General features: G+C 46.0%; 1 protein-coding gene across 1 annotated transcript in view; it reads right to left on the reverse strand.

Moving 5' to 3' along the window:
• Positions 1–25,461, reverse strand: part of FGD1 (FYVE, RhoGEF and PH domain containing 1) — a 47,431-nt gene that overhangs the window by 9,456 nt on the left and 12,514 nt on the right. The window contains exons 2-12 of the mRNA XM_079960010.1: positions 9,089–9,262; positions 8,150–8,324; positions 7,245–7,704; positions 6,372–6,461; positions 5,630–5,778; positions 4,284–4,440; positions 3,603–3,741; positions 2,447–2,505; positions 1,968–2,114; positions 1,760–1,852; positions 83–162 (exon numbers count right to left, since the gene is read on the reverse strand). Coding sequence (XP_079816136.1) covers positions 83–162; positions 1,760–1,852; positions 1,968–2,114; positions 2,447–2,505; positions 3,603–3,741; positions 4,284–4,440; positions 5,630–5,778; positions 6,372–6,461; positions 7,245–7,704; positions 8,150–8,324; positions 9,089–9,262 — 1,723 coding nt within the window. The remainder of the gene's footprint in view (positions 1–82; positions 163–1,759; positions 1,853–1,967; positions 2,115–2,446; positions 2,506–3,602; positions 3,742–4,283; positions 4,441–5,629; positions 5,779–6,371; positions 6,462–7,244; positions 7,705–8,149; positions 8,325–9,088; positions 9,263–25,461) is intronic.

Here is a 25,461-nt window from a genome sequence, read left to right on the forward strand (position 1 = left end):
GCAAAGCCGCGTCGCCAGATGAGGGACAATTTTTACAGCTTTGAGAAAGGAGAAGCTAAGTGACTGGCTTTGCTGGCTGTACCTGGCCTGAAGTTCTAGGGATCGCTGCTTCCCTGATACAAGGAAGGTCCTGGGCACATTGAGGCTGCTGGTCTCTTTCAGCTGCAGAGTAAGGAAGAAGGAGGACACAAGGTTGTTCAAAGACACATGCTTAACCTTCAATCAGCTACAGCATCAAGAGCAACTTCCCTGTGCAAACAACTAATCATATCATCACACATCGAACCCTGCTGTGAGAACTTCCCCCAGCAATCTCTAGATTCAGACACAATTTCTTGGAAAAATGGTTTCCATTCTTTTTTTAAAATAATATTTATTAAAATTTTAAAGGTTACAGAAAAAAAAGTAAAAATGCCACATTAAACAAAAACAAAACAACACATCACAATATAAAAAAACAGAAAAATAAAACCCATTAAACAAAAACAAAAACGTAAAGAAAAATACATCAGATCTCCTCATTACTAATCTTTCATTAGCTTATTTCCTTGACCTCCTCACACCTCCCTTTTTTGTATTCTAGGTCAATTATCCATTTCAGCAAATCCTTTCCTTCTTTTAAAATTTTTGTCCTGTGAATTGTCTTAATATAATGTAACTTTACTTTTCCTCCTTTCACCAATTAACTGTCAGTTATTCCCAAATCCTTTATATCATTCCTGCTAAAATCATATAATATTATTCCAACATCCTTCTAACAGTTATTAATTCATTCTTAAATACCGTTGACTCAGCTAATTAGAAATATAAAAGACCACTCGGATTTTCCTCAGTGTTTAAGAATATGCTTCTGTTATTTCTGGTTGTTTTTTTGTTTTTTTTTAATTAAGCAAATGATTGTATTGCTCTTTATTGCAGATTTACCTAGCTTCTTGCCCACCCTAGCGGTTTTATGTTGTTTTGCATATTCTTGCTATTTGAAAGTTGATTCTAATTGTTTTATAAAAAGCAGCAAGGATGTTTGGTTGAGAACATAACGGGGAGAAAAATAAGAAAGAATGATTAATAAAAAAATTAAGAACTCCCATCACCACTGCGGTCAGTTCACCTATTCAGATCAAGACATAAGCACACAAGACTGTGTGGTCCAGATGACAGTCTTGACTTTTGTTCGCTGTAACCAAACACATCATGCTGCTTTAATTCCCCCTTCCTGAGTCAGGAAGATAAATTACCCCGGACTGGAGAGCAAGTCCTGTCCTTCCCTCTACCTATCCTGTTCCATGTCCCTTGTTTCAACATGGAGCAGCTGATAAAACTCCAAGAGCTTGCTGGTCACCCAGAGACTGAGATTTGTGTGGTTCTCTTCTCCCCTTTGGGATGCGAGTGGCGCTGTGGGTTAAACCACAGAGCCTAGGACTTGCCGATCAGAAGGTCGGCGGTTCGAATCCCCGTGACGGGGTGAGCTCCCGTTGCTCGGTCCCAGCTCCTGCCAACCTAGCAGTTTGAAAGCACGTCAAAGTGCAAGTAGATAAATAGATACCGCTCCGGTGGGAAGGTAAACGGCGTTTCCGTGCGCTGCTCTGGTTCACCAGAAGCGGCTTAGTCATGCTGGCCACATGACCCGGAAGCTGTACGCCGGCTCCCTTGGCCAATAAAGCAAGATGAGCGCCGCAACCCCAGAGTCGGTCACAACTGGACCTAATGGTCAGGGGTCCCTTTACCTTTACCTTCTCCCCTTACTACCTTCCCCTCTCACCTCCATCCCCTCCACGTCTATGCGAGCACGGACTCCAAATTTCTGGCCTATGAGACGCAGCTTGGGCACGCAGTACAGCAACCAGTCGTTGAACTGGAGAAAGAAAAGGAGTTAATGGTGACAGCATATGGTGCAGAGGGCTTCTTGCTGTGCCCTCTCCTGAGATGGGTCAGGTGGAAAAGAGCAAAACCCCAAAAGCTCTTCTCACCAGGATCAGGTACCGGTCTTGTGTGGTACCATTCTTGGCAGAAAGCTTCAGGATGTGCCCTTCCTTGATGAGCTCATTGGTGGGATTCACTATGTCTTCCTCACCTCCAAGCAGCTCGTACACCTTCAGCAACGAGTGCATCCTCTCCTGGAAAGGGGTACAGATCACTGGCAAATAACTCATATATGGCACCCAGCTCTACTTGTTAAAGTGTTGGACTTGAAGCAGGTAAACTCAGGTTCAAATCCCCAGTTGGTAATGAAATTCAGAGAGTGATCGTAGGGCAGGTCAGCTATCCACTCTCTCTGTTTAACCCACTTCTGTCCAAATGGCCCACAGGGGTTGAAGGGGATATGGATCCCTCCCCCAGGCTGAATAAAGTTTCCCCCGCGCACCTACTCTAACCAATTTGTGGCGACCTCCTGCTTCAGAGAAAAGAGGACCCAGGCGTCCTGGCTTTCATTACCTCCAACACTTACCATTTTGCGGATGGCTGCATTGGAGTGCTCTGCTGCTGTTGCAATAAGTTCTAGGGATTCTGGCCATGAGGTGGAGAAAAAAAGAAAAGGAGAGTCTACATGGCTAGGCTGGCCTTACTCAACACAGTGCCTCCAAGTGAACTGAAAGCAGAAATAATGCTTAAACATGTGTCAAAATAAAGCCACACAGGTGGGTTACCAGAATTTGCTGACCACTGTGATGGGGCTACAGGTTCACCATTTAGGTCCGGAATTTGCAACTGGAGAACAGAAAGTGAGATCCAGCTCGCTGAGGTGTACTGCCTGGTCTAACCAGCAAGCAACCATAGCTGGACTGGGTTGGGGGGCTGTGGCTTGGTCACCTACCTCTTATTCCAGGGGTGGGGAACATTTTTCAAATTGAGGGGGGCCAAAACTCTGGGGCCACATGCCGCAACACACACATCACTCTTCACAGCTGTTCAGCTGTTTCCCCAGCAGCTGGGCAGCAAAGGGAGGGGAATATCTCTCCCCCTCATCCGGCTCAGCGGAGCAGTAGTGAAAAGGGGGCTGCTCCTTCAGAAACTGGCATGTCAACGTGCTCCAGTGCTTTGAGGCAGAGGCGGCTCTCAGCGGGCGAGGGAAGTCTTTGAGGAGAGCTGCCATTTTGAGTGACAGCTGGAGAGGAAAGGTGGGAAGAGCACTGCAAGGCTTGGAAGAGAGCAGGCAGCGTCAGACAGGTGCTCCGATTCTCCTCCAATGTTTGCACTGCTTTCCGCCACCTTTCAGTTACCTTTCGAAACATCAGTTCCCAAAGAGGGAAATTTAGGCCGCTGCCACGGTGGGCTGGCTGGTCCAAAACTCTTTGTGGACCAGCTCTGGTCTTTGAGCCACCAGTTCCTCAACACTGTCTTACTCAAATTTCCAGAGAAAATATCCCACTGACTAGGGTTTTTTGATACGCTGGGAAATACTGGGGTTAGTAAATCTCTGCTAGCAAACAAGAATATGGTTTTACAGGCACTGTGTGCTGTGGCTCTCCCCCCCCCCACCCTTTTTCTTGTATTTTTATGCTGTTTTTATGCTATTTTTCTTGCCATTAGATCTTTGGACAAAAGGTGGTATACAAACAAACAAACACACACCCCCTGCAATTATTCCCGGCAGCTCTACTCACTCTGAGCATCTTTGCAATCGGGCGAGTCCTGAGGCAATTTGAGGAGATAGTCCTTCAGCAGCAGCTCGTAGCGAGGGATTCTCTGGACAGGTTCCAGCATGTGGTGCTGCAGGGTCAGGTTCCCACATATCTCTTCCCTCTGCAGAAGAGAGTGATCTCTAGAGAGCTGTCTGCCTGGCTCTCCTCCAATGGCAGCCCGCCTGCTCCCATAGGGAACTGAGACTCAGGGAACCAGAGTAAGAGTTTCCAGAGTACGGGGCAAGTCTTCGTACAGAGGCGCGAGCAGCTGCTGAGACACGAGCTTCTTCCCCAACAATTCCTTCCAAACACTCCAATTTTGTTTAGATCTTAATTAGACCCCAAAGCCCCTCACTCCACATCCATGTTGAACAGCAGGGCTGGGAGGAGGGAAGGGCAATCAGTGAAGCAACCCCCTACCCTTTTGCAAGCGATTTATTTTTCTTTCCTGTGTCGGTACTTAAAACATGCTCGATTAATAACGTTTTAAAGTGCTTTTGAACTCTTAAGAAAAATTGCTGTATAGGGAATAATACAACTGGAATGATAACTTAGTTGCGCCACCTGGGTAGCTCCAATGATGAGGCTGCGTTGTTCCCCCTGCTGTTAACCTGAAGCGCTTGCTGCAATGCTAAGTTTGAGATCCCCCTGAACTAAGCTGACCTGCACTTCATGGATGATGCTCTTGAACTGTGCTGAGCGCTCCATCCAGGTGTTGACAAGCTCCATGGCACGGTCAAAGTTCTTTACATATTCGCCATACATCTTGAGGAAAGGGGCCAGTTTCTGCAGGATATCCCCGATGCGCGGGTGCTGGTCCCTGGGGAACAGAAGCAAAAAGTGTTAGGAAGAGGAGAAAGGTCCGAGACAGAAACTGAGCCGGCCCATTCACAGGGTAGGAAAGCATCAAGATTCTATCTGCAGGACCAACTGCAGCCAGAAACCCAGCCAGGGTTGTTGTTGTGGTTGTTGTTGTTGTTGTTGTTGTTGTTGTTGTTGTTGTTACTACTACTAGTTGTTGTTACTATTACTACTGCTACTACTACTACTACTACTACTACTACTACTACTACTATTACAGGGACCAACTACAGCCAGAAACCCAGCCAGATGGGTGGGGTAATAATAATAAATAATAATAATAATAATAATAATAATAATAATAATAATAATAATACAGGGACTGGGAGTCAAAAACAAACACCCAAGCAGAGCTCAGGAATCCCAACATGAGGAGATTCATAGCTCTTAACATTCTCAAACGGGTGCAAATCAGGGACAAGACATAAGGGAGCCATGGACACTAAACTTTCTCTATTAAGTTACGCCGCGGGCTTGCATCTTTACAGTTCTATGGTTCCCTGCAAAGGGTGAAGTATTTAGGAGAACAGGACATGGGTGGGCAACCCTCCAGATGTTGCTTGACTCCCACTCTCATCGCCCCAACCAGCCAGGCTTGAGAGATTGAGAGAAGGGCAGTGAAGCAAGAAGGAAAACAAGCACTATGCAGAAATTCCCAGGCTCAATCCTGGCATCTCCAGGTAGGGCTTGGAAGGACTTCTGTCTAAAGCAACGTTTCTCAATCTTTTTCCGACCATGGCTCCCTTCTGACCTTGTTTCCTTCCTGTGGCCCCCCGTCCTACTGGACAGCTTGGTGCGCGGAAGTGGAAGGGAGAAGGAATCAGAAGCGACGTTGCTGTGGAGTGCACATGGAGATTCCTTCACTGGGAAGCATGGCCACTTCTCTGTTCCCTCTGCTTCTCTGTTTTCTTTTCTGCTTTCTTTTCTTGGTCACCTCTCTGTTTTCTTCACTTTTCATTTCCCCTTTATGGCCCCCTAGTCTCATGCCTTGGCCCCCCCATTTACACGATTTTCATATGTGGCCCCCTTGGAATATCCTGGGGGGCCCCCGCTTGAGAAACACTGGTCCAAAAGATTGCAGAGTGTCACATAAACAAACCTTTGTAGGCAGTCGCACCAAAATGTTAAGCCAATGAAATTGTCCTCACCATTCCTCCATACGTTTCTCCAATTCTGGGAGCAGGAACTGTTGGTGGAAGCAGTAGATTGAGCAGATGTTGGCAAAAATACCCATCACCACGTCCACCGGGAAAGAGTTTCGGCTGCGTGCTTCCTCCAGCAGACGTGCGCAAAAGACCTAGGAGGTGGGAATGCATTTCAGCAACATAGGAGAGAGTCCCATCAGGCCCAGTCACCATGGCCAGTCAACAGGAATGATGGGACTTGAAGACCAGCAACACTTTGGCCAACAGATACCATTCTGCCCTGTAAGAAGGCTAAGAGTAAGGGAAGCAGGCGGAGACATCACCAGAGCCTGCGCCAGTCAAGGTATCCCCTCCCTCTGTAGGGCCAATCAGCATCATCTGCCCTGTGAAAAGGACAAAGGGTCTGCTTGTGTTTGTATTTTATCTGTTGGTGAGTGGGTGGGAGAAATGTAAAACTGTAAACCACCTTCGGTTCCTTGGCAAAAAGGTGGTATATAAATCCAAAGGGAAGGGAAGGGAAAACCCATGCTGATTCTACACCAAAATCCCTTTTCTAGTATCTGCAGCTTGGAAGAGCAGATCCACAATCCAAAGAACAGGGCTGAGTTTTCCAGCAGGTTTTCCAGCTGCTGCAGTCGGGCATGGCTTGCAGCACAGATGCTATATTTCGCCTGCAAAGGCTTCAGGAGGGGAAACTGTGGACACTCAATAGCTGTTTTGATATATTCCGTTGTATTTTAGGTACCTGGTCCAGCAGATACAGGCGAGACACATAGGCCTTTTCTGTCTGGAGAAGCTCGTTGGCAATTCGGAAAACCTTTTGTGGAACTGTCATCTGTCAAGGGGAGAAATTAAAATCTCTGTGGGGAACTTAACAAAATCCAAGTTCACCCATTTGCCCTGTACTTCATGCACCCGTGAAACTGGGCGTGAGATTAGCCCACTTTCCCCCTCCTCTCCAAAACACTTTCGTATCTTCTATGGCCCCCACTCCTCAGTTGCTGGCCTAGAAATGACTGTGAAATACACACTGCACTAATTCCTTGGTTCACTTTCTCACAGGCTCTCAAGGTGGATAAGAATCCCCACTTCTCATGGAATCGTAGAGTTGGAAGGGATCTCTGAGGGCCATCTAGTCCAACCCCCTAGATGCAGGAATCTCGACACACAGTCTCCCATCCCATCTGAAACCATACTGGACTCTGCTTAGCTGTGCAAATGAGATAGCAGTGTTTTAGCACCCTGTGAGTGAATCAAACCAGGCAGTGAAAATATTCTGAGGAGTAAGTAGTGCCCGTTAAGTGAATTACAGTCCATCAGAAACAATCCTACCCTCAGCACCTGAGCTGGCATTAACAGATAAGGATACGACCCAGATCGTATTCACTAACCATTCCTGAATCACAATACAAAAGTGGACAAGGCTGCTCACGCTTCCACCTCTCTAATCGATGTGTAACCCCAACCCACCCCAGTCCCCTGTTATTTATCCACCAGTTTTGCTTCTGACCTCAGTAAAGAGCATCGTACTCAGGAAAAGGCTTGGCAGGAGCCATCAGCTGTGTGGGTGAGCGGGTGATCACACTAACACCCAGGCATGCCAGTCCAAGTCTCTCACCTCCTCTGAGTCCTGTCTTTCTGCTTGTGGGGGAGGGAGCTCCGGTAGCAGCTCAGCCTCATCCCCACTGCCATCGTCCATGTCACTGTCCACTTCGGAATCCCGGGTTGAGCGGCGCTTGATGACAGCAGCAGGCACGGGTGGCCCCGCTCCCTCTCCTGTGCCCTCGTCAGCCCCAAAGCAGATCTCCTCGCTGTTAGATGGGGAGCTGATGCTGTCAATGCCACTGTCCCGGTTGGCCAGCTTCCCACCATCGTGAGACGGCAAGCAGGCAGCACCACCCGCAGGCTCTGGCCCTCCCTCCAGAGCCAGGAGGTCCAGGAGTTTGTGAGCCAGCTCTGCCGATTCCAGTGAAGTCGGGCAGTCTAGCGAGGGCTCCATGGGACCTGTCTCGGGGGTCTGGAGATCTGGACTGGGGCACGGCGATGGGGCCTGCTCGACAGCCAGGATTACAGGTTCCCTGCAACAACAACAACAAATCAAAACACAGACAGTCAGGCTCTCTGGGAAGAAAGTCTCTAAAGCAAGACCTGCTGCTGTTCTAGTCTCACCTTGGAAAGGGAAGTAGAATCTAGTGCGGTGGAAGTAAGAGAAGTAGCAGCCCTTGACTAAAAATAGAGTTAAGAACTGGCACACTCCATCAGTCCAACTATCCGTCTGGTTTGGCATTCTGTCTTCTGACTCAAAGGCTAGCCAGAGGCCTTAGGAAATTAACATGTAGGACAGCCATAGCTCCCTGCTGTTCATCTGGAAGCGAAATGTTCCAGAGCACTCTTCCAGTTTGGCTGTGCCGCCAAACTGGTGGCACTCCCTCACAGTGGCTATGGCAGGAAGCATAACATCAGAAGGGAGCACCAGCTACGTTCCCAGGGAGGCAGGGCCTTGCAAGCTACTAAAGCACCCACCTCTCAAACTTCTCAATGAGGCAGGAGACGGCAGATAATGGTCCCAATCCATCCTTTGGCAGGGGGCTGCGGCTTAAGCGGGGATCGGCAGGGAGCGGTCGCGATGGAGGTGGGGGGATGGATTCAGGGAGACGCAGTGGCTGGATACTCTGCAGATGGGCTGGTTTAGGAGGGACTGGAAAAGCAATTCAAGTTATTTTTTAAAAGCACACATAATATATGGATACTATACACAAACCCCCAGCAAAGACAAGTGACAGAAGGGCTACTTCTGTGGACTGGCATCATTACCATCAGGTAACAAACAAACAAAACCCAACAGCACCCTACACCCAGCCCATCTCCTTCTGCCACCCTTTCTCTGGAGAAAAAGAGTCTGGATCCTGCCCTACCTCTGGTAGAGGAATCTGCCATACACAAATATGAACATGTCCTGCACTGGATTTTATTGCCAGCTGCTTTTGGAGCCAAACCTGACTGAAAAAACAAGTCTAAATATACCCTACTATATATTTCGAAAAATTGTTTGCTTGTCTGCTTGCTTTGCACATGCTGTAACCCAATTTTGCACAATGGTTCTTGAGATCAAGGAGAAGGTTTTTGTCAATTGGACACCATTTTGAATCAAGATGGCGGACCAAACCTTTCAAAACTGCACCACCAATTTGGAAACTGCACTGTTTTCGTTGTTCTTGTTCTTCGAATTCCCAAGCAACGCCAAGCACAAGGCTGTTAGTAATGAACAAATAAATCAGAACCTCCCTCTTCTAACAACTGTGTCTCACCCCACTTTCTCCGCAGGGCCTGAGGCAAAGAATAGGAAAGCCACGTGCTCTGTCAAAGCCAGTTTGCTCTGCTTGCAGACTTTCTTCCTGGGAAGTTCCACAAAGAGCCTTGTTGTGATGGGCTCACTGGGGGGGTGAAGACTTGCCTATATACCTTGTGGTTTTGGTCCTGGGGGTCGTTTGAGTGGCCGGAGTTTGGCCACTTCTCCTTCGCTGCTGTCAGGTCCTGGATCAGAGATGAGTCGCTGGGGGGCTTCTGGAGAGCGATGTTCTGGACTAGGCTCCAAGGAGAGGCTCTTGACCAGGAGCCGAGGGGGCTGAGCAGGACCTAGGAGAAAGAAAAAAACACAAGACAAGATAGTGAAACAAAGGCAACCCTGCAGTATCCACTCTGTTGGGATGAAGTGGTTAGAGTACTGGCTGATGACCAGGGAGACCAAAATTAAAATCCTCACTCAGCCATGATTTCAGCTAGTCACTTTGTCTAACCTACCCCACAGGGTAACAGCCTACGGATAAACTGAAGCACAGGAACCATGTACACCATCTCAGGTTCCTTGGAGGAAAGGTAGGATATTAAATGTGGGAAACAAATAAACAAATAGTAGCCTCAAGGTTTCCTCAAAAAGTGTTAGCCCAGGAGAGAACAGGGGTGCCTTCAACAAGGGTGGAAGCAAGGGTTGATAGCCTGGAACAGCCTTGGCTTATTACATATAACAAGCCAAGTCATATAATGCCTAAGATAAAAGTCTCTAGGCGTTTAACTCTTTACATTGAAAGCAAAATAATGATTTCATAACTCTGCTTTGCAGAACAGACTTGCGAGCCCATCATAATGACTGATATGACACTTCTTCAGAGATCAGAATTAGTTTCCTGGCCTAGTTGCATCACATATAGAAAAGCTGCAACTACTATTTTAAATAAACAAATAAACAAATAAACAAACACACACATTTGTGTCTCAGTTGTGCTTCTGAACTGCTCTTTGACTGTAATAATAAATTAGTACTATTACACACATTTGTGATTAAGTGCCTTTCCATAGCAAGCTCAGAGTGACTATTAAGCAAATTCAAATCACAAAAAGAGTGGAAGAAAAATGCATGGCTCTACTTTTTAAGACATAAAGTCATGTTAAAAGCAAATATGTAAGTAAAAGCTGCAATAAAATATATGCAGTCTTAGAAGCCAAAACAAGTTAAGAGATGCCAATTAAAAACTAAATTAAACAAAGAAGGCTTTTTTCCCTACAGACAATAAAGTATTTACCTTGCTGTAAAAGAGGAATGATGGGGGCTGGCAAGTCTCCCGCGTGAGATGGTTTCACAGAAGAGTTTGCCAACCACTGAGAATGTCACCTCCCCCAAGCACTACTGGAAAATACTGCCCTAAAGAACACAGAGCTTGGAGAAGACTGTATGGCTGAAAGGGTTTCTCAACGTATCTTAGACCACGAAATTTTAATGCTCTACTGCTAATAAACTCCAATTGATCACAGAAACTCAATGGTAACCAGTGCAGGCAATGCCCCTTCATGCTCCGGCCTGATCCAGTTAACGCCCAGTTCACAAGCCATGGGACATTTTCTACCCCACCTACGTCAGAGATGCAAGCTGATGCAGATGTCAATGCCCAACACAGCAATAGCAGAGCTTATTGTGAGACAGAGCTATAGGGCCAAAAAAGTGGAAGGAGGCTGAAGCTGCGGATCCCAGCCCAGAGGACCCCCTCAATATTGGGTGTTCCAAGAGCAAAACTGACCCTTTCGCAAGGTAAGGTGAATGGTCACCTCGTGGCAATTTCGGCTTCCATTAAAAGAGAGATACAGAGATCCTTAGAATGTAAGAAGGACCCTCTTGGACCAGACCAAAGGTCCATCTAGACCAACATCCTGATCTCACAATGACCAACAAGACGACTATGGGACCTCAATGCAAGAGCCCTCTCCCCACTTGGGATTCTTAGTAACTGATATACAGAGACACATTGCCTCCAACAGTGGAGGTAAAATATAGGAATCATCGCTAGTAGCCATTAATAGCTTCATCCTCCATAAATTTACTGTTGTAAATTTTATTGTTGTTAGCCACCCTGAGCCCGGCTTCGGCTGGGGAGGGCGGGATATATATATATATATATATATATATATATATATATATATATATAATTATTATTATTATTATTATTATTATTATTATTATTATTATTATTATTATTATTTAAAGCCATCCAACTTTGTGGCCATCATGTTATCCTGTGGGAGGCAAATTACAGACCCTCCAAGTGTCCCTATTTTCCAGGGACAGTCCAGGATTTACAGAAGCCATCAAACTTCATCCTGGAATGTCCCGCTTTTCCTTAGGATGTCCCGATTTTCATCAGAGAGATGTTGGAGGGGATGGTAAAAAGGTAAAGGTAAAGGTACCCCTGCCCGTACGGGCCAGTCTTGACAGACTCTGGGGTTGTGCGCCCATCTCACTTAAGAGGCCGGGGGCCAGCGCTGTCCGGAGACACTTCCGGGTCACGTGGCCAGCGTGACATCGCTGCTCTGGCCAGAGCCAGAGCCAGAGCCAGAGCCAGAGCCAGAGCCAGAGCCGCACACGGAAACGCCGTTTACCTTCCCGCTGGTAAGCGGTCCCTATTTATCTACTTGCACCCAGAGGTGCTTTCGAACTGCTAGGTTGGCAGGCGCTGGGACCGAGCAGCGGGAGCGCACCCCGCCGCAGGGATTCGAACCGCCGACCTTTCGATCGGCAAGTCCTAGGCGCTGAGGCTTTAACCCACAGCGCCACCTACCTGGGATGGTAGGACGTCCCTATTTACATCGGACAAATGCTGGAGGGTGTGAATTCTATAATTTAACTGAGAGGAGAAGTAATTTATTTTGTTTGTTCTGAATCTCTCAACATTCAGCTTCACTGGATGGCTCTGAGTTCTAGTAATAGGCAATATGGAGTAAAACGTCTCAACATCCACATCACACAATTTTTATACACATCTCTCATACGGTACACAATATTCCAAGTGTGTACACACCATATATTTGCACAACAGCATTATGATATAGGTAACATTATTTTCAGTGTGGCGTAATGGTTAAGCGTGTTGGGGCTATAACTTAGAAGACCAGGACTCGAATCCCCACTCAGCTATGAAGCTCACTGACTGACCTTGGGCCAATCACAATCTCTTAGCCTAACCTACTGTTGTTGTGAACATGAAATGAGGGGGGGCAGGGGGGGGAGAGAACCATGCATACCACCTTGAGTTCCTTGGAAGAAAAAAGTTGGTATATAAATGTAATAAATAAAATAAAATAAAATCCCTAACACAGAATTGCTTGTTTTCGCAGCTGGGTCAATACCTTCATCAAGCTATCCAAGGTCTCATTCCTGGTCAGTCACTGCCAGTTGAGATCCCACGAGTATATATGTAAAATTATATTCCCACCACCATGTACACTGCTTGATATTTGCTTACGTTGAATTGCATTTGCCATTTTTTCTGTCTATTCCAGAGGCAGTGTGTCCCAATTTTCCGCTTGGGGTAAAAACATGAAGTGCTGCCTTGCCCTGCCACCACACGGCCACTGCCAAAGTGTCCCTTACCTAGGGTGCGCAGCAGTGGTGCAAAGCTACAGAGGCAGGTTCCAGAGAGATCTCTCTGGAAACCAGTGCTGAGGCTGCATTGATGCCACCAGCGGGGGTGCCAGGGCAGCTGCTTCACCCTGACACGTGGGTGGGCCACTCCTGTCCATTCGCTTAGTCTTGAGAGATTCTCTTGCAGCTCATCACCATCCCTCTTTGCTTCAATGACCCTGAACAATTTGGTTTCATCAGAAAACTTGGCTACCTCACTGCTCACCCCTAACTCTAGATCATGGGTAGGCAAACTAAGGCCCGGGGGCCGGATCCAGCCCAATCGCCTTCTAAATCCGGCCCACAGACGGTCCGGGAATCAGCGTGTTTTTACATGAGTAGAATGTGTCCTTTTATTTAAGATGCATCTCTGAGTTATTTGTGGGGCATAGGAATTCGTTCATTCCCCCCCCAAAAAAAAATAGTCCGGCCCCTCACAAGGTCTGAGGGACAGTGGACCGGCCCCCTGCTGAAAAAGTTTGCTGACCCCTGCTCTAGACCATTAGTCCATGACTGCCAAGCTTGCTCAGGAGTGGCTTTGATGAGAGACTTTATCTTTAAAAACAATAATAAAGAGTTCAGGTACACAATGTACCATTGGAGAACAATCCAGAACGAGGTTCCTAGGCACAAAGCTCATTGAAATGGACAAGAGCTGCAGAGAAGCATGACCATTTGGATTCTCTGCCTCAAGCTCCAAAATGTCTTGATCCAACCCTGGTCAGGAGAAACAGTTCCTACCCGCTTCTCTCACAGAATAGTATACATACCATCATTTGCGACAATTCTGACAGGTGCACCTTTTACCTGCTAGAATTGCTATCCTCAGCTCTGATATTTTTTTATTAGAGAATGTTTGATAACAAATCAATTCACAGACAACGAGCAGTATATATCCTTTCCATTGGAATCATGTCTGCATAGACTCCCTTCCTTTCTTTTCATGCCTGGCTGAGGGTAAGGCTAATGGCAAGCTAACAGAAGTTTTTATCACAGGAATCTCTCACCATGAGGTGGGGTATGCTTGTAATTTTGTCATATTTATGTTCTTTTGAGCTAACCTTCTGAGTGTGGTAAAACAATGGGGGGGAAACGGACCATGTTTATTTTGCATCGAAGGGTGTCTAAAGGCATCTCAAGGCAAAGATAGGCATTATATTAATTTTTGTTATGTAAAATGGCAGTTATGGCAAAGCCTTCAGAGCCTCAGGTCTCTGGGGGGTGGGAAGAGGAAGTATGTGTCTCTCTGTCTGTCTGTCTCCCACTTCTGTGATCCCACCAAAACTCCCTGAAGCTGCTATTTCAAGTGGCTTTTTGCATTTCACTTGAAATGCAAACAGCACAGATTTTATCTGGACCATGAAAGGGGGGTGGGAGAGAGATAGGGTATCAAACTGCCTCTCCCCCCCCTTTATGGTCCTGTGCCTGCTCAGGTTTCCCCACAAACACACCCCAAAACACACTTTAACATGCAATTCACACCACATCTTATTAGGTCCTCAATTTCACTGCAAGGAGCATGCTCACAGGAACACATAAGGAATAATTACCAGGAGAATGTCACCTTGTAACATGAGCTACATGTTAAAACCAGAAAATGATGATGATGATGATGATGCAAACATGGCTGTCTAAACAACATCAACAACAAAGCCAGGGCAGAGTGTGTTTGAGTGAATATAGATCAGAGCAGTGGCATGGTTAGAAGGGAGCTTTGGTGTTGTGTCCCCATCATGGTCCTATCAGAACTGGGCCTCCTGCATCTGCTATTTGCAGTGGGAAAAAGTCCCCCTTGGTGCCAATGGGAGCTTTCCTCCCACTGCAAATAACGAGGGACCAGGTTTTATTATTTCTTTCTTTGTATGTGCCCCTTCATCTAAAGATCGTAAGGTGGTTCTGATCGAGATCAAAACAGGGGGGAAAGAATTAAAGCCAACACCCCCACCATGACCTCAGTCTGGCTCCACACAAATAATTTACTTATTTTAAAAGTCACACAAGGGCTGAAGACATGAATAACATCATGACTAGTTTGGTTCCAAGCTGTTTGTAATATTCCAAATCCTTCACTTAACCGAGTTGGAAGCCGAGAGATGCAATTCCACCTAGATGTCTTGCCAGGGCTTGTCCCAGGGAGAAGTTCCCAACAGGATTTTAAATAGATCATCTCAGTGTTTCTTCTCCGTGCAGCCTACCTTAGAAAACTAGGAAATTAAGCTCTCTAAAAGGTTAAGAAATTGCACCTCTGGGCACCCTCCCCGTTCTATATAATCTTCTGTAGGGTTTTGAAATATACCGAGCAGAAACAACCTCAACTTCAACTTGCCTCCTCCAAGCCCCAGAGGCTAAGTAAGGGAAGGATTTCTAGGCAACACCTCCATGACTCAAATACACCAGCTACTCCAAGAGCAAGGAACTGCTTTCTTCTATTTAGGAAGATCTGAATAACGTTGTGGGAGAACCCCTGGTCAAAATGAGAAGCGGAAATTATGGAGTTGGGGGTAGGAACAGAAGAAGATGGTCTCCGTGTTGGCACTCTGTGACTTAAAGTCACTGTCCTAGAAGACTTAGTGGACACACCAATCAAAATGCCAAACTTCAGAAACTTTATTGCCTCTTAAGCAAAAGCAGAACAGCAATAGGAAATGCTTGATGCCACCCAGATATAAGTAAGTGCCCCCTTGTGACATTCACTGGGGTAGAAGAGAAGGGTGGAGAAAGAAGCTTGACAAGAGAGACAAAGGTTAGTTTTCCCATTTGTCCACTGTTAAGTTGTGGGCGAACATATCAGACGACACAGCAATTCTTCCAAAGCAGCTCTTTATTTGTAAGCTGGGACAGAACTGAACTGAGGAGCTCAGTCAGCCTGCTTATATAGAGCTCCACTAGAATGCAACAGTAACCATTTTCTGTAACTAGCCAATCACTGAACGTCACTTTCGATCCTTCATTTGCATACAAACTATCCAATCACTGAACGTCACTTTCGATCCTTCATTTGCATAACTATCTACAGTATTCCCCTGCTGGCCCAGGGTGAGAACTTCAGTACATAACATCCACTACAATTTATTAGTTTTTCAGGACTACACTGAAAGCCTGTGAAGACACACAAAAGGCTTCGGATGGATTCAGATGAACATTTTGCCACAAATCTGTACCAGGTATGCAGTTATTTTTTTAAAAAAAAATCCATGCCACTTGGCAGGATGATACAGGCAACCATTTTCCACATGGCTACTGAAACAGTGTGGTGCATTTATCATGGATAATGTTCACTTCTATCCACCTGGAGTGTGTTTAGTCACACAATTCTGGGTAAAAGAAAACATTCATATGGATTTGGCATTGGCAGTGTGGCTTCTCAGCTAGAACTCACAAACATGCACAGGCATATAGCAGAAAGAGAAGAGAGAGAAAAATATTAGGTTGTATCCAATTAAGCTATACCAAGAGCAGACTCAGGGATGCGGGTGGCCCTGTGGGTTAAACCACAGAGCCTAGGACTTGCCGATCCCTGCGACGGGGTGAGCTTGGTCCCTGCTCCTGCCAACCTAGCAGTTTGAAAGCACGTCAAAGTGCAAGTAGATAAATAGGTGGGAAGGTAAATGGCGTTTCCGTGTGCTGCTCTGGTTCGCCAGAAGCAGCTTAGTCATGCTGGCCACATGTCCCTCGGGCAATAAAGCGAGATGAGCGCCGCAACCCCAGAGTCGGTCACGACTGGACCTAATGGTCAGGGGTCCCTTTACCTTTACCTTTAAGAACAGACTCACTGAAATGAATAGACCTAAGATAGTAATGTCCATTAATTTAAGTGGGTTTACTTTGATTATGGCTAATGTCAGATACAACCCATTTAAAGGTGGTTATTTAAAAAGCAGCTGGCACAGATTTGTGAAAGATAGATGCTATTAACCCACAATAGCTGTACACCTCTGCTGGAAGGCAATGGGTGGGGATCTGGTCTGGTTCATCTACGCCAGGGGTCAGCAAACTTCTAGCAGGGGGCCAGTCCACTGTCCCTCAGACTTTGTGGGGGGCCAGACTATATTTTTTTAAAAAAATGAACGAATTCCGATGCCCCACAAATAACCCAGAGATGCATTTTAAATAAAAGGATACATTCTACTCATGTAAAAACATGCTGATTCCCAGACCGTCTGCGGGCCAGACTGAGAAGGCGATTGGGCCGGATCCGGCCCCGGGGCCTTAGTTTGCCTACCCATGATCTAAGCAACACAAAAGAAACCTGACATCACTCGGCACATAAGACCCAGCTGCTGCTCCTAAATCCTGTCTCCTCCCTCTTCTGCCCTAAGATAATAAAACAAGCTCCACCAGAAGACCTTGCGGATTATATTCCCTACTCAAAAGGTATAGCTTCAGGTCAAAAATTAAAACAGGTGGTTATGAAATGGAACATAGTCCATCATCACTTTATGCCTAGGAATTCTTGGGAGACAAAAGAGGAAGAGGCCTGTGCGTCTGGCAGGATAGTTAAACATACTGTACACTGGCGGCTACTGAACAGATCAAAATGAAACAACCAAAACCTAAAACCAAGTAATGAAGCACAGTTACAATTATAAAATAAATTACTTTTAAGTACAATCATCCCACTGCCTCTAGCCAGAAATCTGCAGTGTTGGGAATAGGCTTGCTTCTCACTGAGGAATTGAGGCAGAATACTGTCTACGTGTTTTTCCTGATATCGCCATATCTAAATGAGCTAAAGAAGATAATAACTATGACTACAACTTCTTCTTCTGCTCCTCCTCTTTTAAATAAAAGTTAACCATTCAATGAAGGAACTCTGAACTCATATCCATGAAAGAGTTTTCCCCCACCTCCAATGACTTAGCAAGTATTAACAGAATATTTAATACAAAATGAGTCATGTCAAATTACGAGCTATGTTCCAACGAGCTGATTAAAACAAATTAAAGAGACAGTTCTGAAACACCTAAAGGAAACCTTTATGCTTACTGATTGCTTGTGTTGATGGTGTAACTGACTTGGTAGTTAAGACAAGAGATGTATTATATTGGTGGATATGGGAGGGGCACTCCTGTTTATTTTTTATTTTTATTTTAACACAGCAAGTTGTTTGACATGATCCCGCATAATATCTCATATGTAAACCAGGGAGAGCAATCACAGAATGAGTTCACTATTGGCTGAAAAACTGCAACCCTAGAGCAATTATGAATGAAGCTCTTGGCTCTCAAATTGTTCAGCATTTTTTAAAATAGCAGGGATGGTATCCATGCTATTATCACAGAAATGACACAACTATGGAAAATAGGACTGGAATGAAAAGCGGTCCTTTAAAAATTGAAGAACTGGGCCAAACATATACACACATGATTAAAGCAGAGATAAAAATGTAAAATACCAGTTCAAAAACTGTGGTTTTTTCAGATCTCGAAAATGGAGCTCAAGCTTTCAGACAGGAGGGAAGGCCTGGCAGTATGTCCTTTATTGCTTCAAGAAGGATCTCTCAGACTTTGATATGCTCCTAGTCTAGTGTCCTGATTGTCTTAGAAATCCTTCAAGAGCAGACCTGCCCCATGCCCATTTGTGGTTTGCAACCCTGCATCTCCCTGCCTGCCTGCCCCCACTCCACCCAAATGCCTCCATACCTATTTTTCCTTGCCTGTAGTCTGGGAATTACATCCTTAGGCACTCTGACACAGGTTCATCAAAAGAAAATATTCACCGGCAGCTCCATGATGTTGCAAAATAGATGAATAATTCCAGTATTGCAAGCCTAACTGGACTAGATAACCAAGACCCATTACTGGATTTTCCATCTCTACATCAGGAGTGGGGAACCCATGGCTCTCCAGATGTGGCTAGACTACAACTCCCATTATCCTGAGCACTACTGGCCTTGTTGACTGAGGCCAATGAGAGTTGGAATCCAGTAACATGTGGAGGATTCCTGCTTTACATGTTAGCAAAAGGCAGTTGGGAGTGTGGGGATTCACACTGGGACTGTGGCGCAGGTGTATGGTTGTGAATGCTTTTCCTCAGTGCTGTTTTTCAGATTAAAATGCTTCCCACCCATCCGCAGCTGGAAACTTATATACCCAGCCTGGCCTAGATAAAAAAAACATATTAAGCAAGCAAGGAGCCCAGTTACACAGTGATGACTCAATGCTTCTTCCAAGGGGACACAGCAACATCTCCCTACATCCTGAGATCTTAAGTTAAACCTATTCAAAATTCCTGCAGCTTATAAAACTTTTCCTAGACTGTAACACTTCAGCCTGTATGATTAAATTTATTGCAAATAATTAAAAACACTCCCTGTATGTAGAAAACCAGTCTGTCAGGGAGAAGTCTAACCAAAGCCATTCTCACTGACATATTAGTTTTCTATGTGAAAGGATGAAACGTTTCACTCACAAATGGTCAAGAGATACATTTTCCACCTCTTCAAGCAAGGCAGAACAACACCCATCTGGCGGTGTCCTAGAACCCACTTGGGAAATCCATTTCTCCCTTTCCTTGCAAGCTCTTGAAGTAGCACCCACCCAAGAAAAGCTTTACCATTTGATTTGGCAGGTTGCTGAAACTGGCCTCAAGATCTCCCTCAGAAACCTCCTTAAAGTCTCAGGTCTCCACATTAAGGCCTAAGAAGGAATCATTGCAACCAGTGACGAATACACTGTTTAAGAGGGTCTTGTCGTCCCTGTCAATTCTGCGGTGGTAACTCGACTGAAGGGCATCGTGATGGAAGCACGGGGACCTAGAACACTACTTGATCTCTTGGCTGCGAGATCCCACTCCTAAATTCTGTACAACTTCAGGACAAGTTGAAAGTATAGAATCGGTGCTTTGAGATAAAGGAACTAAAGCAGGCTTCCTCAAACCAGTGGCGTAGCGTGGGGGTTGCAGGGGGGGCCGGCCGCACCGGGCGCAACATCTGGGGGTTAGGGAATCCACGGGTTAGGGGGCGCAAATCCACGGGTGAGGGGGCGCAAATCCATGGGTTAGGGGGCACAAATTACTTGCCTTGCCCCGGGTGCTGATAACCCACGCTACGCCACTGCCTCAAACTCATCCCTCCAGATGTTTTTGGCCTACAACTCCCATGATCCCTAGCTAGCAGGACCATTGGTCAGGGATGATGGGAATTGTAGTCTCAAAACATCTGGAGGGCCGAGTTTGAGGAAGTCTGAACTAAAGCATGAACACCCTACACAAGAATAGAAGGCCATTTCCTTATGCTGCCCATGCATTCTGCAGATAGTTGCTTATACTGTACAGGACAAGATTTGTCATGCCTTCTATGGTAAATGGTTACCAAAGAAAGTTTCTGTTTACATAGAGAAGAACCTCCTCTATTGAGTAAAATGGAGTTGGCACTAACATGCAAACTTTAGGCAGGTTAGGCTGCAGACGAAGAACCACTGACTCACACTGTGGGGCATCACGCTTTAAGGAACCAGATCACACCACAGCAACAAAGACGCAAAATGATTTAGATGGCAGACTTGTAAGGACAGGAACTGGGACCAAAGGTCAAGCAAATTAAAGAAGAGCAAGATCTACAAGGGGATAGCAGTCCTCAACTATGTTTAAAGCCTCTGCCATTTTTTTAAAAAAAGATAAGAGGATAATCCTTCCATACAGAGGGAAGGAAGTGGGGGTAGATTTTTTTTAAAAGACACTTTGAGATAGAGTGAAGATAGCTATTCAGACAATCTTAACTGTTAGCATAGACTTAGGCCCTGAAAAGGGGGGGAGGGGATCTTTAAAACTGCATTCCTTTGAAGGAAAAGAAATAAATAACCACGTGTACTTGGCTGTAGGCAGCCCAAGAGCAGAAGGCGAAAGTCTGTCTGGAGAAGCAAAGCCAGGCCAGAATGGTACACCCCCAAGGCCGAGAGCAGCCTTCGCCAACTTGGTGCCCTTCAGAGGCATCTGTTTGGGGGAAGGTCTTCATCAAGGAAGCACAGGAAGTTCATGCAGAAGCAGATCTGAGGATTAGCAAAAAGGCCAAACTGAGAAATCTCCCACCTGGGACAAGAGAAGACCGGTGTCAGAAACTCCACCAGCACATGGCGCATTTTGAGACTGACCCGGGTCCAACTCATGTCTGAGTGGGGATTTGAACTCTGATCTCCCAGGTCCTAGTCTGATACTCTAACCACTACACCACTCTGCCTTCCTAGAGTACTTCTGCTACAGGGCAGTGGCATAAAATAAAGTAGGTAAATAAATATGGGGAAAGCCAAATGTCCCTTAGAGACGGATCTGAAATATTTTCCTTGGAGCTTTAATTTGTTTCATTCTGAATTGTTTTATCTGACGTTTTAACGTGTTGTATACTGCTTTGATATTTTTTTCTTTAAAATATAAAGTGATATAGAAATAAAAATTATTATCATTAATAATGATGATGATGATAGTTGCCACAACAGAATGTCTAGGCACCATTTTTATGGGAGACAACAACAACCCCCATAAAAAATGGCACCTAGACATTCTGTTGTGGTGACCATAACCAAGGTTTAGGGTTCCATTTGGCGATTAGCTTATATATGCGAGTTTCTAATACAGTCAAACCTCGGTTCCTGAACGGCTCCATTTTGGAACATTTCAGCTCCCGAACGCCAAAAACCCAGAAGTAAATGCTCCGGTTTTCAAACTTTTTTTGGAAGCCAAACGTCGGATGCAGCTTCTGCTGGAGTGCTAGAAGCTCCTGCAACCAATCAGAAGCCGCGTCTTGGTTGTCGAACATTTCAGAAGCCGAATGGGGTTCCGGAACGGATTACGTTCGACAACCAAGGTTGGACTGTACTGGGGAAGACCCAAACCAGACGGCTGGCAGATGGGTCAGGAGACTGGGAGACTGCAAGAGTGTGAGGCAAACTGGGAAATTAGAGGACAAGCAAGGAGAGCTATCTATTCTAGACAGCAGTGAGGAGCAAGGAAGTAACATAGAAAAGTCCAAAGTCTGGAACGTTGCCCAGGCAAATATGCATATTCCGCCTAAAAGCATTTATAGCCAGGTCAGGCTTGGAGGAACGAATGAGCCTGACTAGGAAGTAGTTGTATAGCTGCTTGGGGGTTCCTGAAAACAGTTCTGTACCTTCCTCCTCTGCTTTACTAGTTTTCAACAGGTGGAGAGAGACCCACAAGTAGACCACACCTCAGCCTACAATCATATTCTTTAAGATATTTTGAGGGAAAGAAAGAGGGAGCACTTTATCTCACACACAATATGTGTGTGTGTGTGTTAACATAGATTCCACAACTGGTCGAGGCCTTTGGGCACTTAGCAAGTGATGATTAGATCAATTCAGGAAAAAAAGGTTGGCTGTACTTAAGACCCACTGAAATCAAATAGATTTAAATCGGCCGCAGCTCATTTATTCCTTTAGCTTTCAGTGGCACTCCCAAGGATGAATAGCTTTCTCTGAACTGGAACTTCAGTTCTGTTTACTTATCTAAAATAACAGACATTGACTAGCAAGGAGCTGCACATTTTTGTAATGGTCCAGGACCCCATAATCTCTCCTCAAATTAATGGTTTTTCTATTTCACGAAGTTATGAACTTCTAATTGTCAGGAAACAGGAAATGATCTAAAATAAAGCTATAACCTATTCTCTCTCTTACTAATTCTGGGTGACCAACTGACAAGAGTTGATACTGAACTATCAAATTGATAGTAGCCTCAGTGCAATGAAAGCAATCTCAGCAGGAGGATAAAGGTTCTGTTTTCTCCATTATCAACAAGCACACACACATATACCCACCAAATGAGGAGAAAGAACTAGGCCCACCAACTTCCAAGCAGGCCTGGCCTGGGACATTTCGGTGCCTGAGACAGAAAACAGAAATGGCAGCAGCTTCTTTGGGGCACAATCCACTCGGACCTTCTCTTGCACAAGATCCACTGAAATGTGTGGAAACTTTTACCCAGCTACTACTGATTTCAATTAGGGACGCAGGTGGCGCTGTGGGTTAAAGCCTCAGCGCCTAGGGCTTGCCGATCGAAAGGTCGGCGGTTCGAATCCCTGCGGCGGGGTGCGCTCCCGCTGCTCGGTCCCAGCGCCTGCCAACCTAGCAGTTCGAAAGCACCTCCGGGTGCAAGTAGATAAATAGGGACCGCTTACCAGCGGGAAGGTAAACGGCGTTTCCGTGTGCGGCTCTGGCTCGCCAGAGCAGCGATGTCACGTTGGCCACGTGACCCGGAAGTGTCTCCGGACAGCGCTGGCCCCTGGCCTCTTGAGTGAGATGGGCGCACAACCCCAGAGTCTGTCAAGACTGGCCCGTATGGGCAGGGGTACCTTTACCTTTACCTTACTGATTTCAATAGAGCTTCCATGGAATTCCCTGGTGGATTATGCCCAAGGACCAGAACTTTCCGGCACTACCGTTCTTAACTATAGGCAAAGCCTGTTGCTTGAGGAATTAGCCCCTGCATCTAAGATCTTCTCTCCCCCACTAGTATTATCCCCAGAAGAAAAGCCTACAAACTTGGGTTTCACTCACCCCTGTGGACGGGAAGCCCGTGCAAACACTTCCTTGCTTTCCAGGTCCCTCTGAAGCTCCTAAGAACGTGCGGAAGAAGTCAAAATTCCTCCTGCTGCCTCTATTCCTAGCAACGGCCAGTCCAAACAGTTTCAAACAGCACAGCCCAAACAGGAACCTACCTGCCTCTTTAAGGTGGCGAAATCTAGAAGTGGAACACAGGCTATGGAGCAATTTGTGTGTGTGGCTGGGGAAGGCAGGAGGGGGGGGGAATCTAGTTGTGAGCTAGATCAGAGTCCGAAATTAAGTCTAGGTCAGTGAGGAATGAGGGGAACATCTGAGTGCAAAGAATTGCGCACCTGGAACAATAGTTGTCGGCTTATCCCAAATGTTGGTGTTTGTATAGTTCCCACAGGAGGGGGGCGGGAGAGAATAACATGGATTTGATTGTATATTTTATTAGGACAACCAGTAATTTTTTAAAAAATGGTTCACACAAGTTTAGAATTTTACAAGTCTGTCCACCAAACTGGTTTAATGATCATTATGTGTGACAAAGTGTTTGGTGAAGCCCAGAAGTTCACACACCATCATTAAACTGAGGGTACTAAACTGATAGAAGGCATACAAATATTTAAAATGAATGCACAGGTCTGGGGTGTGTGTGTGTGTGTGTGTGTGTGTGTGTGTTCAAATAAATAGATGTTACTACTTCAAGCTAATCATTATGATTCCGTTCCTCTGTTCCTCAGGCTGTAAACTAGGAGTAGCAACTGCTCTGTTCCTTGTGATGTCTACTCGAAGGCAACGCATGACATGATATAGCCTCACCACGTAGCCACACCGTGCGCTCCCTGCCATGGCAGTTAATGATGCGAGGTGAAGTTGGGGTAATGCACAGCACCATGAGATCACATCATGGATCTTATTCAATGGCACATTACAAGGAACAGCTGTGGAGCAGAACCCCTCTGTCCTTTTGCACCATTAAATGTTCATGTCTATTCTTTGTTCAGACAGATACCGGTAACTCTTTTGCAATGAGTTATTAAAACTTCCAGTGCCAGGCACAACAGGATACACCAATGCAACATGTGGGAGAGAGAAGACCCTGAATCAGTACAGCACTTGGGATCTAACGCAGTTGGAACCTCAGTCTGTCTTGTGTAATTCACTTTCTCTTAGGGCTGAACTATGCGCAATGGTGGCACAACCAGGTGCTAGAACAGGGACAGCCAATGTGGAGCCCATCATCCCCAACCACAGGCCATGCTGGCTGGGGGGTGGGAGTTGGAGCTGAAAAACAACATCCAGAGAGGGGGCGCCCGGGTGACTGCCCCTGTGCTAGAAGATTGGCCATGCTGAATTCATAGAAAGCAAAGCAGGAAATTTACAGTGCACAGGCAGCAAGCAGGTGTTGAAACTTGCCCTCACCTGACATTTCCCTCTCCACCCCATCCCCCACTCACCCAGGGGGCTTTAGTTCCAGTTTCAGAGCCCCACTGAAAGGGGAAATAGCTGAGGGACGAGGCTGTGTGAGAAAAGCAGTTCCCCAGCTTAAATCCCAGCACATTTTATATGACTTCAACAGCAACCCATATTCTAACGCATGAGTTTATGGCCATCAGATGCAGTTAGTCCACCATCTATAAAATGGAGGCAACTATTCTTTGCTTCAGAAAACTATTGTGAAGGTGGAACAAAGCACTGTAAAGCATTTTACACATTAAAAATGATATGTGCATGGATATATAACTCCTCTGAAAATCTTTAATAAGGGGACCTATTAAAGCAATTTTTCTTGGGACTATCACAGATCGGAAAACCATCATCTCCGTAATGCCCTTTAACAGGTTTCCTTCAGCATATAACAAACCCTCCCAAGTTCAGGCTTTCCTCACACAGTATGATCAGTCCCTCCCCTGCGCTGGAGCCATTTCCAGCCATTAATGGACCAATCGCTGCAGAATCTAGCTAAACAAAAATGCAGCACTTTTTAGCAACCCATGGGAAAGAGTTCCAGTGTTTAACGGCACCTGACATGATTCTAAATGCAGCCCCCTTTCACGTGTGCTTTGCCCTTCCACGCAATCTGTAGCTGTACGCACAGATAATAGAGCTTACAGGCAAAACGGAGCCTCCCCTCCCTGCTCCCAAGATTCCCGCTTCCACCTTAACCCGGCCAGTGACCTCACCTGTAGGGCTCAGCCCTGCCAGCTCTGACTCGCCTGCTGCACTTCCGGAGCCTGCCTACCTGCCGCACCCGAGTCAGGAGTGAGCCTCCAGGCTGCTCCATGTACCTTCTGGGAGGGGCAGGGTGCCATCTGAGCCCAGGTTCAGTAGGGCTTAGCCTCAGCTGCAGAGTTCACTGACTTCTGGAGCAGCCCAAGGTGAGT

The sequence above is a fragment of the Podarcis cretensis genome, assembly GCF_951804945.1.
Source record: "Podarcis cretensis genome assembly, chromosome: 17".
Classification (NCBI taxonomy): domain Eukaryota; kingdom Metazoa; phylum Chordata; class Lepidosauria; order Squamata; family Lacertidae; genus Podarcis; species Podarcis cretensis.